This window comes from Scyliorhinus torazame, chromosome 3 (genome assembly GCF_047496885.1).
Source record: "Scyliorhinus torazame isolate Kashiwa2021f chromosome 3, sScyTor2.1, whole genome shotgun sequence".
NCBI lineage: Eukaryota > Metazoa > Chordata > Chondrichthyes > Carcharhiniformes > Scyliorhinidae > Scyliorhinus > Scyliorhinus torazame.
Window position 1 is genome coordinate 190,884,091 of NC_092709.1, and position 18,292 is coordinate 190,902,382.

The window sequence follows — 18,292 nt, forward strand, 5'->3', positions numbered from 1 at the left end:
AGACAAGACAACGTGCATTATTAGACCACGGGCAGGGGGGTGAGGGAGGAGTCTTGACATGTGTCACGGGGAACCTCCACTCCGCTGGGTCTCACTTTTGTGCGTGACCGCACTCCACCTCTGCGACCTCTCTCCTGGGCTGCCAGCCTGTTCAGGGCCTTCTGCTCGGCCACTGGTCGCAGGTCTGGTGGTCCCCCTCTTCTTGTCTTCTCCCACTTCAGGTGGTTGTGCGCGGCCTTCTCCTGGGGGTGGGGGAGGGGAGAAAAAGATACATCAACTTTTAGATGGCCCAATGCATGCAGCCCAGGGGGTGGGTAGCTGGTGGCCTCTGGCCAGGGCACCCGGCCATGGCGGCTGGTATGGGTGCCGGCATGTGGGGCAGGGTGAGGATTCAGTCATCTGGGGCGGGAGGGCTAGTGTCAGGAGCACAATGCTGCCAACTCATCCTGGAAGCCTGAGGACATTCTGAATTCTCCCTCTGTACCCGAACAGGTGCCGGAATGTGGCGACTAGGGGATTTTCACAGTAACTTCATTATAGTGTTAATGTAAGCTGACTTGTGACAATAAGTTATCATAAGAAGGTTGTGCAGTTATTTTCCTGCGCTCGATGTCAGTCCGGACGACGTTGCCCATGGCAAAGTCTGCCTCTGACACCTGTGCCCAGGCATGGCGGCGCATGCCGCCTTTCCTCCCAGGCCGCGGTATAGGGTCATAGGATCATAGAATTTACAATGCAGACGGAGGCCATTCGGCCCATCGAGTCTGCCCTTGGAAAGAGCGCCATACCTAAGCCCACACCTCTACCCTATCCCAGTAACCCCACCCAACCATCCTCCACCACGTCCAGAAGGGTCTCCAGACCGGCGGTGGTGAACCGTGGTGCTTCTCCCCTTGTAGCCATCTTGTTGGCTAGGATGGTGTGTGTGGGGGGAGAATAGTTTATGTGCGGCTGCGGCTCGTCAACCTTGAGTGTCATTCACAGACCCGGTGAATCCCGCACTGTTTTCTGTGGAATTGATTGTGTCCCACATGGTTGTGCGTGCCCATTAGTGGAATCGGTGCAGGTGTGGCGCCAATTTTTCTTTCGTGGAAGTCCACACATGCTCTGCTGGCATCAACACTTTAGTCTCAGAAACTGAGAATCCAGCCCATATGTTTCTTTCCAGTTTTCGTTGTATCTTTTTTTTTTAAAAAGGGGGCACTTGTTCGGTGAATATGGAGCCCAAAAAGACCCAGGCTTAAAGCTTATCAAGTTGTGAGCAAAGTTCCTTATTAGCTAGGATCCCTATCTTGGGGGATTATTATAGTCCTGAAAATGAGGACTACAACATAATGAAGGTCTGGGGGGAAATGTAAAAGGGTATGCAGCATTGATTTTACTTGGCTATCTTGCACTTAACACTTCAGATATGTTACCTCTGCGAAGACTCGAGTTCATGAGTCTCTTTAGTTGTCAATTATGTATTTGGCAACCCCTAAAAAGATAGCATGGTGTAATTCCTAGGTTTGTTGACAATGTTATTCATTATGTTCTGGAACTTGCTCTCTAAAATTGCTATTCCAAAACCTCTTCTATCAATTGAAACTGATAATACATAAGGACTAATGGCTGAAACTGCATTTTGCAGGAACAGTATAAGTAGCCAAAATTGAGCTTTTAATATCCTCAAAACAAGGAACACATCTAAATTTCGTCCAAAGTTGCTTTTTCTGCCAGATTAACTGAATGCAAGCTATTGTTTGTTAAAATTCTGTTCTGCTTTAGATTTTACTGGGGAGGCAGTGGTATTTTCACTGGACTGGTAGTCTGTGACCCAGAGTAATGCTCTGGGGACCTGGATTTGAATCTGACCACGGCAGATGGCAAAATTTGAACCCAATTTTTTTTTTTAAGTCTGAAATTAAAGGTTTAATGGTGACCATGAAACCATTGTCAATTTCTCATTTAAAAAAAAACATCTGGTTCATTAATGTCCTTTAGGGAAGGAAATCTGCCACCTGTCCCCGGTCTATCCTGCATGTGATTCCAGATACACAGCAATGTGTCACTCTTTGTCCCTTTTGTAACCCCCTATATTACAGTTGTATAAGGAAATGAATATACTGCCAATTTGAGATGGGTAAGAAACTGATTTCTTTGAATTTCGCTGTCTCTTAAAATACCTGTCGTACTTTCAAAATTCCTGTCAGTGTAATGTCATGGACCTTGTTAATTCAATTAATTGAATTTATATCCTAGTACAAAGTGGATATGATTTGGTACCTTTTCTCCATTGTAGATCATTTCAGGAACCAGAAGTTAATGCGAGAATACAGGGAGTTTCTGGGTAACACTATGGTAAGATCATTTATGAAATATTGTGTCACAGTAAGCAATCACTCCCTCCATCCCTCTACCACCAACACAGTGGCAGTTATGTGTACCATCTACATGATGTATTGAAGCAACTCAAAGGCTCCTTTGACAGCACTTCCCAAACCTACAACTTCCACCAAAAATGAGGGCAGCAGATGCATGGGAATACCAGAGAAAGTTAACCGTCCTGAGCAATTGGCTCTGCGCAAAGCCTTATGCCATCTTGATGCTGCACTCCTCCATACACCTAGAAATTGACTACAGACTTTTTGGCAATGTTTCAAGCATTTAATTCTGCATATCCATAATTTTTGTGGGCCATCCGTTGAAGCTACCTCCTCTGAAGAAAAGTGTGAGATCTCAGCCTCTCACCTCAAACTGACACCTCTGCTCCCCTTGTCCTCAGCTTCAACTGCAGGCTATTTATGCCTCGTGGCCTGGAACGTGCATCTCCCACTTGCTTTAAGGCATGTGTAATGTCAGTATAAAACCATAAGATGTAGGATCAGAAGTGGGCCATTCAGCCCATCAAGTCTGCTCCGCAATTTAATGAGATCATGGCTGATCTAATATGATAATCCTCAACACTTTCCCGCTTTATCCCCATAACTGTTGATTCCCTTACTGATTAAAAATCTTTCAGCCTTGAACATACTTTATGACCTACCCCCCACTGTCCCCTGCGGTAAAGAATTCCAGATTCATTATCCTCTGAGAAGAAATTACCCCTCATCCTCAGTCTTAAATGGGTGACCCCTTATTCCGAGATTATGCCCTTTGACCCCTTACTCTGAGATTATGCCCTAGACTAATCTGTCAGCATCTACTCTGTCAAGCCCATGAGATCCTTTGTCTCGATAAGGTTGCCTTTCTTGCTTCTAAACTCCAGTAAGTGCAGGCCCAACCCACTCGACCTCTTCTCGTAAGAAAATCCCTCCATACCTGGGGTCAACCTAGTGGACCTTCTCTTTACTGCCTCCAGTGCCAGTATATCTTGACTTGGCTAGAGGGAGTAAAACTGTGAGTATTCCAAGTGCTAGTTTTAGCAAGACATCATATGCTCCATATCCTTTAAAATACATTCTATTTGTCTTTGCTATTACCTGCTGAACATGCATGCTATCTTTTTATGATTTATGCAGGAGGACCCCCAAATCTCTGCTGTAGCTTTCTGCAGTCTTTTTCCATTTAAATAATATTCAGCTCCTTTGCTCTTCCTGCCAAAGTGCATAACTCACATTTTCCTCCATTATATTCCATCTGCCAAGTTTTGCTCACTCAATAAACCTGTCTATATCCCTCTCTAGATTGTCATCCTCACCACTTGCCTTCTCACCTATTTTTGTGTAATTTGCAAACTTGGCAATAATACATTCGTCCTTTTTCCAAGTCATTAATATGTATTGTAAATAATTGTCCCCAGCACTGATTCCTGTGGCACTTTACGAGTTACAGGTTGCCATTCTAAAATTGCCCCTCTTATCCCACTCTGTCTTCTATCAGTTCACCAATCCTCTAGCCATACTACCCCAACACCATGTGTTTTTATCTTATTTAAGTAGCCTTTTGTGTGGTACCGTTATAAAACACTTTTTTATCTCCTGGTTCCCCTTTATCTATCCTGCTCATCACCTCAAAGAATTTAGTAAATTTGTTGGGCATTGCTTCCCCCGTATGAAGCAATGCTGACTCTACTTGATGATATGTATTTATAAATGTCCTGCTATTACATCCTTTAGTATGGACTCTAACATTTTCCCAATGACAGAAGTTAAGCTAACTGACCTACAGTTGTTTTTTTTTTTTTTTTGTCTCCCTCCTTTTATGAACATGTGTGTTACATTGGCAGTTTTCCCAATCCTCTGGGAATTTACAGATTCTTGGAAAATTACTACCAGTGCATCCACAATCTCTGTAGCTACTTCCTTTAATATCCTAGGATGCAACCCATCCGGTCCAGGGGACCTATCGGCCTTTAACACCATTAGTTTCCAAAGTACTTTACCCAATAAAGGATTGCCATGGATAGGGGTAAATTGTTCACAGGTTAATAGGACTGCATTAATTTATGCTTTATTTTATCAATAATACAGATTGTATTTTAATTTTTCCTTTTAGCCTCGCTCAACTAAGTCCACACCATTTTTAGAGGGCCCAGGAAAAGTTGTGATGGTTGCAATCTGCATGTAAGGCCTTGTTTGGTATTTAACGTTTATTTCATTTTAAAACTGGGATTGAATAAAAATCAGCATTTTAAAACAAAAAGACAATGGTAAATATTTATTCTATCTCTTCTCCCTTTCCATGCATGATGTTGTGAAACTCTCCCAAAAGGCAGAGTTTAGAAATATCTGCAGGATAGTGGTGAAAGTGCTCCATTTAGTGATCCGGCCATAAATAATAGGGCTCGTTTCTTGAGAAAATAGAAAACTTGATTCTGGGCTAAATTAGACATTGATGTTCTATTTCTAGGTTGGGTGGCATATTGGTTGATGATTCAAATTAATTTTCCTGTTTTGGCTAAATTGAAAACACACTTTTGTTTTTAATTGCTTTTCAAATGTTCCTTCAAAACACGAAAGTCCCAAGTTTCTATCTGTCAATGTTATTTTTATTAACCCCACTCTCTAGCAATGGGCTGAATTTTGTCTTCAAACTGATTGCCTGGATTTATACAGGGTCTGCATCGATGTTTTCAGAAGCTATACATTCACTGGCTGACACTTGTAATCAGGTAAGGAAATGATCTAGTCATTCAATCATCCAGGCAAATGAATGCATTTATTTTAAGGATAGGTTGAGCCTGTTTCAACTATGATTTACTATTGACTTATGATTATGCATGAAAGTTCTCCATGGAAATAATTGTCACAATTATTCGTAATACATCTGGAAGCATTTTGTCATGGGAATATCACTTTAAGAAATGTTTGTCTGCTCAAGTGGCTGCAGTGATGTCAGAGTGTGGGTGGAGCTGAGTTCTGGCTCTGCTTTTTAGTTTTGCTTTGAGGAAAAGCTTGGGTGTGTCTGTGTTTTTTGGTTTCGTTTTAGTGTTGGAGCTGAAGCCAGCCAAAGAAGATGTAATTTCGATCTCGCTGCCATCTAAAGACTATCTCCAGATCATTTGGTGAATTCAGAGTGATAACTGCTCTCAGTAGAGAATTTAAACCTGATGTGCTTCTGTAAAACGGATTTTTGTCTTATGGATGTTAAAAGGAAAATTTAAGGATTACTTAGAGTGTTGTATTCTTTGGGGGGTATATTTGAATTGATGGTTGCTAAGATGTTCACTATGTTTCAAAAAGGTTAACTCAGTTTATAGAATAAACATTGTTTTGCTTTAAAAATTACTTTTAAATTTCTGCTGCACCACACCTGTAGAGTGGGCCGTGTGCTCCCCATACCACAATCTAGTAAAAGTCATGGGTCAGGTGAACTTCATGATACACTTTGGGGTTCTCTAAACCCTGGCCCATAACAAATTGGGGGCTCGAGGGGGATAAAAGTCTATCGGATTGGCTTTGTGAGCTTAAAGACAGTGAGGGTTGAGCATATTGTGGTTGCTTTTCAGGTGTGGTATTTCAGTTTAAGTAGGGAGTGTGTTGTGGACAATGGCTCTTTCAGAGGCTCTGACGCTTTCGGGGGTGGAGACGGTCACACGCAGTACCTTACGGACAGAGACTAAAACCAGGCTTTTAGAGCTGGCAAAAACATTGCAGTTAACATTACTTGACAAAATGCTAAAAGATGAGGTAATTCTGGCGGTGGCTAAGCATTTAAAATTGCCTGAGATACAGTTTGACTCATTGGAAATAGCAAAACTTCAGTTACAAATTAAACAAATGGAACATGGGAAAGAATTAAAGCAGCTTGAATATGAAAGAGAGAGAGAGGAGAAAGCAAGAGATAGAGAGGAAAAAAGAGAGAGAAGAAAGGAAAACAGAAAGAATAGCCCGAGCAGAACAAAAAGAAAGAGAAAGGGTGATACAGATCAGGGATAAAGAGAGAGAGTTTGAACTTCAGAAAATGGCCATGAAACATGACAGTCAGTTAAAATTGGCGGACGTAAAGGGAAACGTACAGTTGGAGGATAGTGATGAGGATAGTGAGAAAGAGCGTCATAGTCGAAGGCTTGGCGGGGATCTATTTAAATATGTCCACGCAGTGCCAAGGTTTGATGGAAAGAAGGTAAAAGCTTTTTTCATTTAATTTGAGAAGATAGCTAAACAAATGAAATAGCCACAGGACATGTGGGTATTACTGATTCAAACAAAGTTGGTAGGTAGGGCTAATGAAGTGTTTGCATCACTACAGGAGGAGGTATCTGGGATGTATGAGGAGGTGAAAAAATCCATCTTGGGTGCATATGAACTAGTGCCTGAAGCCTACAGACAAAGGTTTAGAAATTTAAGGAAATATTTGGGGCAGCACGGTAGCCTTGTGGATAGCACAATTGCTTCACAGCTCCAGGGTCCCAGGTTCGATTCTGGCTTGGGTCACTGTCTGTGCGGAGTCTGCACATCCTCCCCGTGTGTGCGTGGGTTTCCTCCGGGTGCTCCGGTTTCCTCCCACAGTCCAAAGATGTGCAGGTTAGGTGGATTGGCCATGATAAATTGCCCTTAGTGTCCAGAATTGCCCTTAGTGTTGGGTGGGGTTACTGGGTTATGGGGATAGGGTGGCGGTGTTGACCTTGGGTAGGGTGCTCTTTCCAAGAGCCGATGCAGACTCGATGGGCCGAATGGCCTCCTTCTGCTCTGTAAATTCTATAAAAAATTCTATAATTTGGCCAAACATACATGGAGTTTGAAAGGCTCAAACAGAGTAATTTTGATAGGTAGATAAGGGGTTTGAAAATAGACCAAACGTATGAAGCTCTCAGAGAAATTATACTTTTGGGAGAGTTTAAAAATTCAATTCCTGATGTAGTGCGAACTCATGTGGAAGAGCAGAGGGTTAAAACTGCAAGGTTAGCAGCAGAAATGGCAGATGATTATGAATTAGTTCATAAATCAAAGCTTGGTTTCCGACATCAGTTTCAGCCTATGAGGGGTAGAAACTGAGGACCATGAGAAATACTCAAGTGGTAGAGGCAAAGGTGATCTGATGGGAGATAATAAAGAGAGTGTACCTCAGGTTAAAAAGGAAATCCAGGAGCGTGGAAGAGACTTGAAAAGTTTAAAATGTTTTCACTAATAAACTCTACCATGTAAAGTCACAGGGTTGGTGGTGGAAGAAAAGCATTGGGAAGGCTGATATGGTAAAACAGGATAAGACAGTGGGGTTTGTTAAAGTGGTAAAGGAAAGCCCAAGTGAAGTGAAGGAGATGCAAAAGGTTGTACAGCCTGATCAAGAGGTGATTTATAAGAAGGTGCCAGATCTCTTTAAAGAATTTACTTGTGTGGGTAAAGTTTACTCCTGTGTACCAGAAGCAGCAGGGAAAGAAATCACGATTTTAAGAGATAAGGGAGCTAGTCAATCTTTAATGGTAAGAGATGAGTTATGTAGTTTCGGAAAAATGTTGCCAGAAAAGGTGGTAATATGTGGAATTCAGGTTGAGAAGAGTAGTGTTCCATTATATAAGGTAAGGTTAGAAAATCCAGTGAAGAGTGGTGAAGCGGTAGTAGGAGTAATAGAGAAACGATCTTGTCCAGGAATACAGTTTATCTTGGGTAATGATATAGCCGGTTCACAGGTGGGAGTGATGCCTACTGTGGTTGATAAGCCAGTGGAAAATCAGACAACTGAAGTGTTGAAGGACGAATATCCTGGGATTTTTCTGGATTGTGTAGTAACAAGGTCGCAAAGTCACAGGTTAAGACGAGGAGAAATCCAAGAGTGAAGATAAAGTTGAAGGGCAATTATCAGAAACTATTTTTCATCAGGTGGTTGAAAAAGGACAAGAACAGGTGGAGGATCAGGCAGATATTTTTAGTTCAGGAAAATTGACGGAGTTACAACAGAAATATGTAGAAATAAACCGTATGTATCAGAAAGCATACACGAAAGAGGAATCTGAGTGTATACCAGAGTGTTATTACTGTAAAAGTGATGTCTTGATGAGAAAATGGAGATCTTTACATGTGCAGGCAGATGAAAAGTGGACAGAAGTTCATCAAATAGTATTGCCGGTAGGGTAGAGAAAGGAGGTGTTGAGAGTAGCACATGAGGTACCAGTGGGAGGTCATTTGGGAGTAAGGAAAACTGAAGCTAAAATCCAGAAACATTTTTATTGGCCTGGACTACATACAGATGTCGTTAAATTTTGTCGATCATGTCACTCATGTCAAGTGATAGGGAAACATCAAGCAGTGATAAAACCAGCGCCCTTAATACCTATTCCAGCATTTGAGGAACCTTTTACAAGGGTCCTAATTGATTGCGTAGGACCGCTTCCTAAAACAAAAAGTGGGAATCAATATCTTTTGACTATAATGGATGTGTCTACTCGGTTTCCAGAGATCATTCCAGTGCGCAATATTACAGCTAAAAAGATTTTGGAGGAGTTACTTAAATTCGTTACTAGATATGGACTACCCACGGAAGTACAATTGGATCAAGGATCAAATTTTACCTCAAGTTACTTAATGAAGTCATGGATAGCTTAGGAATAAAACAATTTAAATCAAGTGCGCACCATCCATAATCGCAGGGAGCGTTAGAAAGCATCAGACATTAAAGACAATGTTGAGGGCTTATTGTCAAGATTATCCAGAGGATTGGGATAAAGGAATTCCATTCGTACTGTTTGCAATTAGGGATGCACCTAATGAGCCAAGCAAATTCAGTCCTTTTGAACTAATTTTTGGTCATGAGGTAAGAAGACCACTTAAATTGATTAAGGAAAAATTGCTGAGCGAGAAATCCGAACTTACATTATTGGATTACGTACCAAATTTTAGGGAACGATTAAATGGAGCAGGGGAATTGGCGAGACAACATTTAAAAGTTGCACAACATGTGATGAAACGTGTAGCGGACAAGAAATCCAAAGTTCGTAGTTTTGCCTGTGGAGATAATGTTTTAGTATTGTTACCAGTGGTAGGTGAACCTTTAAAAGCAAGGTTTTGTGGACCTTATCAGATTGAAAGGTAATTAAGTGAGGTGAATTATGTGGTAAGAACGCCAGATAGAAGGAAAACTCACCGAGTGTATCATGTGAATATGTTTAAAAGGTACTTTGAAAGGGAAGGAGAGGAAAAGGAGGAGGTTTTAATGATTCTAAGTCAGTGATGAACCAAATCCAGATGACTGTGAATTTGACATACCTCAAATTGAATTGGAAAACAAGGATGATCTTAAAAATTGGAATTAATTGTTGAGTTACCTTCCAGAGGAAAAACGGACTGACCTGAAAGAGTTATTGATGGGCAAGTTTGTGGAGATAAATTGGGAAGTACTAAAATGGTTATACATGATGTAGATGTGGGAAATGCTGTTCCAATCAAACAATATCCATATAGACTTAACCCTTTAAAATTGGCACAGGTTAACAAAGGGATTGAAAGTGTGCTTAAAAATGGCACAATTGAAGTGGGTTGCAGCCAATGGAGCTCACCCATAGTGATGGTACCAAAACCGGACGGTACCCAACGGTTGTGTGTGGACTATAGTAAGGTTAATGCAGTTACAAGAACGGACTCTTATCCTATCCCACATTTGGAGGCACACTTCAACGGTTTACTAACAAAGTCATTTCAGGATTACCCAATTGTGCGGTATACATCGACAACCTGGTAAATTTTAGCCAGACATGGAAAGAACATTTAAAGCATCTGATGGAGTTATTCGATCAACTTCAGGAGGCGGGTTTGGTGATAAACCTAGCCAAAAGTGAATTTGGAAAAGCCCAATTCACTTTCCTTGGCCATACAATCGGACAGGGTCGAATGGTCCCATGGGATGTGAAAACAAAAGTTATTGGGGAGTTTCCGATACCCTCAACACGACGGGAAATAATGCGAATATCTGTGTATGAGTGGATTTTACTGGAAATTTGTACTGAATTTTAGCAATGTGGTCCACTGACTGACTTGCTGAAGAAGCGTAACAAATTCCAGTCGACAGCGGAGTGTCAACAGGCATTTGACGGCCTGAAGGTTGTGTTAACCACTGCTCCTATGTTAGTCATCCCAAATTACACAAAACCATTCAGTGGCTGTTGATGCGAGTGTTGTGGGCGTAGGTGCGGTGCTTTTACAAGACGACGACAAACGGCTAGACCGGCCTATTGGTTATTTTTCAAAAAATTGAATTCTCACCAGAAGTATTCCACGATTGAGAAGGAGACTGAGCTTGGTGCTGGCTTTGCAACATTTTCAAATTTATGTGACCAGCAATCCGTCTGACACAATTATCTATACTGATCATAATCCACTGGCGGTTTTGGTGCGATTCCGGAATAACAATGTCAGACTGTTTTGATGGAGTTTATTGTTACAGTCATTTCATTTAAAAATAATACATGTGGCAGGATGAGAAAACGTGATAGCCGATGCTTTGTCAAGAATGTGATGACGAGTTACAGGAAGAAGAACTGAAATGGACTATGTTATTATGCCTGTTTGAGTGTGTTGTTTTTTTAAACAAAAAAGTATGTTTACTGTCTGCATTTCTTAAAGGAAAGTGAAAAGGTGAAAAATGAAACCATCTTGAAGCTGATGGGTTTTTTTTTCTTGGGGGGTGGGAGAGGTGTTGTGGGTCAGGTGAACTCCATGATACACTTTGGGGTTCTCTAAACCCTGGCCCATAACGATTTCTAATAACAGTATTGTAGTTGTATTTAACTCCATTGTAAAAGGCTGTTTTTACTGGAAAAATCACAGCCTGTTGACGATGCATGTTGTTAATATGCAAAGCTGCTATCTAGTTCATTGGATTAATACATAGTGAGTTGCGAATCTGCAGACCTTTTCTGATTGTTTTATGCGACTGCTTCACATGAATGGCACCTCATCCTGAGCCTTCTGTGATGAATGTAAGAAATTGTCATATTTTATATTTTTTTTGCAGTAATGTTATTAAATCCTTTTTATAGCATTCCTTTTAAGTTTTGGTTCACATGGGTTTTGTAATCCTTGACCTTGAAGGTCCTTAAAGTAACCATTTGCTTCTTTTGGCAAAGCTTAGGCCCATCATGTCCTTTTAGTATTTTTGACGATCTTTAGATCCTTATTTGCCTTGAAACTTTTTAAAGAAGCTATTATTATGTTCTGTGGGCACCTTAATTTCACACAGATTAAATTAATGGCGTAGTGTTCCATTTCCAATTGGAACTGGGTCTGTATTCTGTGGGTGTATGGCTTAGCTGTGTTCATTTCTGTCATGTTGGATTGATTTTTAAAGTTCTAAAGTGAAATGGATTTGTGCTTGTTTGATTGCAAACTAGACATGATGAAATTGTTAATTATACAGTATATTGTAGATCCAATTTATCAACTTGGAGAAGAGGAATTCCTATGTTTTTTTTAATGTATGGAATGACGTGTCTGGACTGTATGCAGAACAATACTTTTCATTGTACCTCGGTACACATAACAATAAAATAAATCCAAATCCAGTTTTAGAGCAACCCTTTTTGTCCATGTTAGGTAATAACAACTCTGGTTCAAATTCTCTGTTTTTAAAACATCCAAGCAAAATTTATGATTTGATGAAATTGGCGATTAAATTCTTCAAGTGCTCTCTCATGTCTGTAGTCTTTTAAATGTAATCTTTCACAGAGTGTGGGCATCACTGGCTAGGGCATTTATTGCCCAACTCTAATTACTCATGCAAAGGTGATGGTGAGCTGCCTTCTAGAACTGCTACATCCCATGTGGTGTAGGTACATCCATGGTCCTTTTATAAAGGGAATTTTATGATTTTTGACTGTGAAGGAAAGGCGATATAGTTCCAGCTCAGGATGCTATGTGGCTTGGAGGGGAAATTGCAGGTGGTGGTGTTCCCATGTATCTGCTGCCCTTGTCCTTCTAGATGGTAGAGATCATGGGTTTAGAGGATATTGTTGAAGGAGCCACGGCAAAATACATGCATCTTGTAGATGGTATGCACTGCTAGCTGTGACCATGCATGGTATTGAATGGGGTGCCAGGCAAGTGGACTCCCTTGTTCTGGATGGTGTCAAGACTCTTGAGCATTGTAGCTGCACTCATCGAGGCAATTGGATAATATTCCATCACACTTCCTGCCTTGTAGGTGGTCAAGAGGCTTTTGGGGAGTCAGCAGGTGATTAACTTCTAAATTCTCAGCTTCTGAACTGCTTGAGGCTGCAGTATTTATCTGGCTGGTTCAGTTTTTGATCAATGATAATCCCCCCCAGGATGTTAGTGGGGGATTCAGCAATGGTAATGTCATTGAATGTCTTTGGGAAATTGTTAGATTCCACCTTATTGGAGATGGTCATTGTCTGTCACTTGTGCAGCGCAAATGTTAGCTTGACACTTTTTTCCTTCAACCCAAGCCTGAATGATGTCCAGGCCTTGATGCGCATGGACATGTACTGCTTCAGTATCTTGAAGATTGTGAATGGTGCTGAACATTGTGCAACCATCTATCTCCATTTCTGACCTCATGATGGGGGGAGGTCATTGATGAAGCATCTGAAGATGGTTGGGCCTAGCACAATATCCTGAGGAACTCCTCCAATGATGTCCTGGGACTGAAATTATTGATCTTTCTGCTATGTTTGTCTCTAACCAGTAGAGTTTATATTGCTAGGTCTCTATGATGCCATACTCCCTACAATACTGGAGGGCAGTTGACCCCAACTCACCTCTTTGTCAATGTTTCCCCGTACCGGCCTCCCCGAATAGGCGCCAGAATGTGGCGACTAGGGGCTTTTCACAGTAACTTCATTGAAGCCTACTTGTGACGAGCGATTATTATATTATTATTATGTTTTTGATCAAGTCTGAAATGAGATGAGGAACTGAGTGGATCTGTCAGAACCCAAACCGATTGTCAGTGAGCAAGTTACACGAGCATTACATATGTACATATGAATTAGGATGAGGCGTAGACCATTCAGCCTCCACCATTGAGTAAGATGATGGCTGATCTAATTGTGGTCTCTGCTACTGTACTGCCTACCTCAGTACCCTTAGGTTCTTGAATCAATCTACCCCTGCCTTGAAAATATTCAGTGACCTTGCTTCCACCACTCTGGGAACAGAGTTTCACCGACTTGCACTCAAGAGAAAAATATTCTCCTAATTTCTATCTTGTCCCCTGGTTCTAGTCTCTCCCGCAAGGAGAAACATAATTTCAACATCCACTCTGTCCAGCCCTCTCAGTATGTTTTAATAAGATCATCCCTCATTCTTCGAAATTCCAATGCATACAGGCCCAAACTTTCTTCATGTGAATCTCCCCACCCTTGGAGTCAGTCATGTGAACCTTATCAAGTGGTGCTTGATTGCCCTTTCAACAACATCTTCCATCACTTTGCTAATGGCAGAGAATAAACTAATTGAGCAGGTAATTGGCCTGGTTGGATTTGTCCTGCTTTTTGTGGACAAAATATTCCTGGCTGAGCCCTAACGAGTTCTGTCATATAACTTGAGTGTCTTGACTTTGTCCCTCTGATTTAATTTCGAAAACTACCATTGGCTAAGGTTAAAAAGCTAAGACACAGCTATGCCTCTTTAATTTTGCATAAGCGGTAATTATCATCAAGTGTATAGTTGTTTGCTCAACTGAAAGATGATGCTTAAATAAGAGAAGAGTATAAGCAAGTCATGAGATATTTCCTGTTAATAATTGAGGCATCTCATTTGATCTTGTAAAAACATTATGCAGCAATCCCGTGTCTACTAATGAAACTTCATGATAATGGCAATTGTGTTACTTGAAAAAAGCATCTTTTAGCTTCATTGTTCACTTTTTCTAACAAGAGGAAATTGCATTTTATTTGGTGCATAAGGTATCTTTGGTTTTATAAATCAGTTTTACCGTTGTATGTATGTTTGATCCGTGACCAGGCAGGTGGTGGTATAGTATTAAAACTGCCTTATTCAACAAACATGGGAAATGAATTAACTGCCATATTTCGCAGTTTAATTAATGGTGAGCATCGCATCACTTCTACAGAGGAGTAAATGGAACAGCAGCTAACATATGTGCGCAGATAAGTGCAGAGATTCCATGCTCTTAAGCTTCACTAACACTGTCTCGCCGAGGGACTCAGCATTAACATGGGTAGAAAATTGTAAATTTAGGATGCGTGTGCAGAGTAGTGCACTGTTAGAGGTACCGTTCTTTGGATGAGATGTTAAACTGAGGCTCCATCTGCTTGCTCAGGTGGATTTTATTTTTAAAAACATGGCGCAATTTGTTTTTGCTGGGAAACCGCAGTCTGGATTTCCTCAGATGCTCCAAAGTTGTAACTATATCTAATGCATGTTATGTCCCCGGCAGGTTCCCTGCCCAAACAACTGCTTGATTGATGGACTTGGCATCTAGTCAAGTGGTGAGCAGCTGTGGGTCTGGGTAGGTCAGATTCATAACCCATGAACAAATGGCGGTATAGTTCCTAGTCAGAATGGTATAACTTGTAGGGATGCTGGCAGGTGATGGTGTTCCCATGCATTTGCTGCCCTTGTCTTAGGTGATGGAGGCAATGGGTTTGGACAGTGCTGCTGAAGAGGCCTTGGTAATCTGCTACAGTGCAACCTGTTTCTGGTACATCCTACTGCCATGGGTCAATGGTGAAGGAAGTAAATGTTTCAGGTGGTGGATGGTAATCAAGCAGACTGCTTTGTCCTTGATGACATCGAACTTCTTTGTTGTTGGAACTCCAAAATTAATGAAACTGTGCACAAATCACATTCCTCATAATTGACTCAATATGATTCTGCTAAATCAGGATAATCAACGATACAGGCCATCAAGCTCCCATTTCGCACCTCCCTGCAGGAAAAAAAAAAGGCAGCAACAAAAAATCAACATGATCAACAAGGAGCAATGTCCAGGATTGCAGAAGAACCGTAAGGCAAATTGCAGGATAAAGACATCTTCCAGTATGCACGAGGAGACTGAAGACAACACCATTACTTCCACCATGACGTCTTTCCAAGACCCAGGTGGGCCACAGCTGAGGGGAAACAAACTGACAGTTCGACCATTTCCAACCCCTCACAACAGGCAGCAAGAACAGGGCAATAAGGGACCAGCGATTAGTGGGCTAGACCGACCGGGTTGGATCTGATGCACCCAACCTCCAAATCGGGATTGCCAAAGCATGGCAGCCAAATTTCAAATAGAATCGGGAACTCTCTTCATTTCACGCCAGAGACCTCGCTCACGGACACAACCCGCCCAACTCCCCTCTCCTGAATAAGATAAGATGGAAGACGCACCATGCAACAGGATTTCAACAGCACAAAGGTGGGCCCTCACCAGGGAAAATGCTCAAAAGTACCCTGCAATTCTTCAAAGTGAGCTTGAACGACCTGCACCGCATCACAGAGCCAAGATACTCAGCCAAGACAACATCTTTGATGCACGCAGCACCACCATGGCAAGAGCCTGCCGAGCAGAAACTGCGCCACTAAGCTGGGCCCCACTCACACCACCACGAACAAATGAGGATTTCTGCATTTTATCTTGACTCTTGCTCACAGAAACACCAGTCAGGAACTTCCAGAGGCAGAGAGCTGAGTATAGTAGGGCTGAGGACTTGATCCTGAGGAACTACTGCAGCAATATCCTGGGGTTGAGATAAGTTGCCTGCATTGATGACCACCATCTTTCTTGCTGCTAGATATATCAACCAAGGGAGTTTGTGTTCCACAGATTTCCATTGACTTTAATTTTGCTAGGGCTGCTTGATGCCATTCTCAATAGCTAGAGCAGTCACTCTCTCCTCACCTTTTGAGTTCAGCCCTTTTGCCCATGTTTGAACCAAGGCTGCAATGAGGCCAGGAGTCATAGTCACAGAGTCGTACAGCGTAGGAAAGGCCCATCGGGTCTGCACTGACAACTACCCCTAATCTCACACTAATCCCACTTCATAGAATCATAGATACAGAGAAAATAGACACAAGAGGATACCATTCAGACCTTCAAGCCTACTCCGCCATTCATTATGATCATGGATGATCAAGTTCAATACCCTGCGAGTATATTACTAACAACCAGAATGGGGAGGTCTCACGCTCCCATGTTCTGGGAGGTGCTAAAGGCTGTGATCAGGGAAGAAATTAACACTTTTAAAGCACAAAGAGAAAGAGAGGAGAGTGCGGCTAGGCAACAGCTAGTTGACTCCATACTTGAGGTGGACCAGCGATACTCTGAGACCCTGACCATAGAGCTCCTGGCGGAGAGGAAAAAGCTACAGATAGACTTTGACATGCTCTCCACGAGGGGAGTGGTGCACCAACTCCGCCAGACACGGGAACCCTATATGAACACAGACAAAGCCAGCGCCTGCGCACACCAGCTGAGAAAGCAAGCAGCCACAAGGGAGCTTGCACAAATTAGGGAAAGCGGAGGCTTACTAGTAACGGACCCAGACAAGGTCAACAAGACCTTAGCGACATTCTATCAGGGGCTGTACACCTCTGAGCCCCCAGCAGGGGACCTGGGGATGAAGCAGTTCCTTGATGGACTGGACATGCCGGCTGTGGGGGAGGACAGGAAATGGGCCTGGAGGCACCACTAGAACTGGGAGAGGTCATGGAGAGTATTAGCTCCATGCAGGCGGGGAAGGCACCATGACCGGACTGTTTCCTGGCGGACTTCAACAAAAGATTTGCGACAGCACTAGCCCCACACCTGCGGGAGATGTTCACAAGACTCACGCCTATGCTGGCACAAGCCTCAATCTCGCTGATATCTAAAAAAGACAAAAACACTAAAGAGTGCGGTTCGTACAGACCCATCTCGCTACTAAACGTCAATGCCAAAATCGTAACCAAAAGCCAAGAGGACTGCGTGCCGGAGGTGGTCGCAGAGGACCAAACGGGCTTAGTCAAAGGTAGACAGCTAGCTTCAAACATCAGGCCTGTGATCATGGCCCCATCTGGGGAGAGAACATCTGAGGTGATCGTCCTAACTAGATGCAGAAAGGCCTTCGACAGAGTCGAATGGAAATACCTCATAGAGGTAATGGAGCGGTTCGAGCTTGGAACAGTTTACCCCGTATAAAGCATCCAGACAAACGTCACCAGCTCTAAGTAATTCCAACTGCACGGGCACGAGGCCTGTTATCCCTTCTGTTTTCCTTACTAGCATCGTAATCGGAGTGACAAAGAATTGGAAGGGGATCCGAAGAGGAGGCAGAGAGCACAGTCTCATAGATATGAAGATATGGAGATATGAAGCAACTATGCTAACCACTGCTACCATGCCGCTCTACGTCCCTCTACATCTCGGACCCGCGAAGCAGCATGGAAGGAATCATGGCACCGTTGAAAGAGTTTGGAGCCTTCTCGGGCTACAAACTCAATGTGAGCAAAAGCTTCCCGTTGAACCTGCAAGGGGGAGGGGCAGAGCTGGGGGTCTGCCGTTTTAAACGGGCACAAATTCCGCTACCTGGGTATCCAAATCGCTCACGACTGGATAGGGGTCTACAAATGGAACCTGGCCAGCATGACGTGACGGAGCAAGTAAAAGAGGACCTGCAGAGGTAGTGGAACACACTCCCCCTCTCCCTGGCAGGGAATGTGAAGGCGATCAAAATGAACGTACTGCCCAGGTACCTCTTCCTGTTTAGATCCATGCCGAACTACATCCTCAAGACCTTTTTCAACTCGCTGGAGAAACTGATTATGGCATGATCCCAAAGAAAGTACTGCAGAGAACTAAATCCATTGGGGGTCTAGCCCTCCCAAACTTCCAAAACTACCACTGGGCAGCGACAGCAGAGTGAGTAAAGGAGCTGGAAGCCAAATGGGTGCTCACGGAGGAGGATTCCTGCAAGGGGACCTCCCTCCGG

The 18,292-nt window shown here is 42.7% G+C and overlaps 1 protein-coding gene across 2 annotated transcripts in view; it reads left to right on the plus strand.

Annotated features, from left to right (window-relative positions):
* The window catches only part of slc30a9 (solute carrier family 30 member 9), a 201,548-nt gene that overhangs the window by 123,641 nt on the left and 59,615 nt on the right, over positions 1–18,292 (plus strand). For both annotated transcript variants that reach the window (XM_072496665.1, XM_072496666.1), the window contains 3 exons: positions 2,282–2,340; positions 4,477–4,544; positions 4,990–5,092. In XM_072496665.1, the coding sequence (XP_072352766.1) occupies positions 2,282–2,340; positions 4,477–4,544; positions 4,990–5,092 (230 nt within the window). The remainder of the gene's footprint in view (positions 1–2,281; positions 2,341–4,476; positions 4,545–4,989; positions 5,093–18,292) is intronic.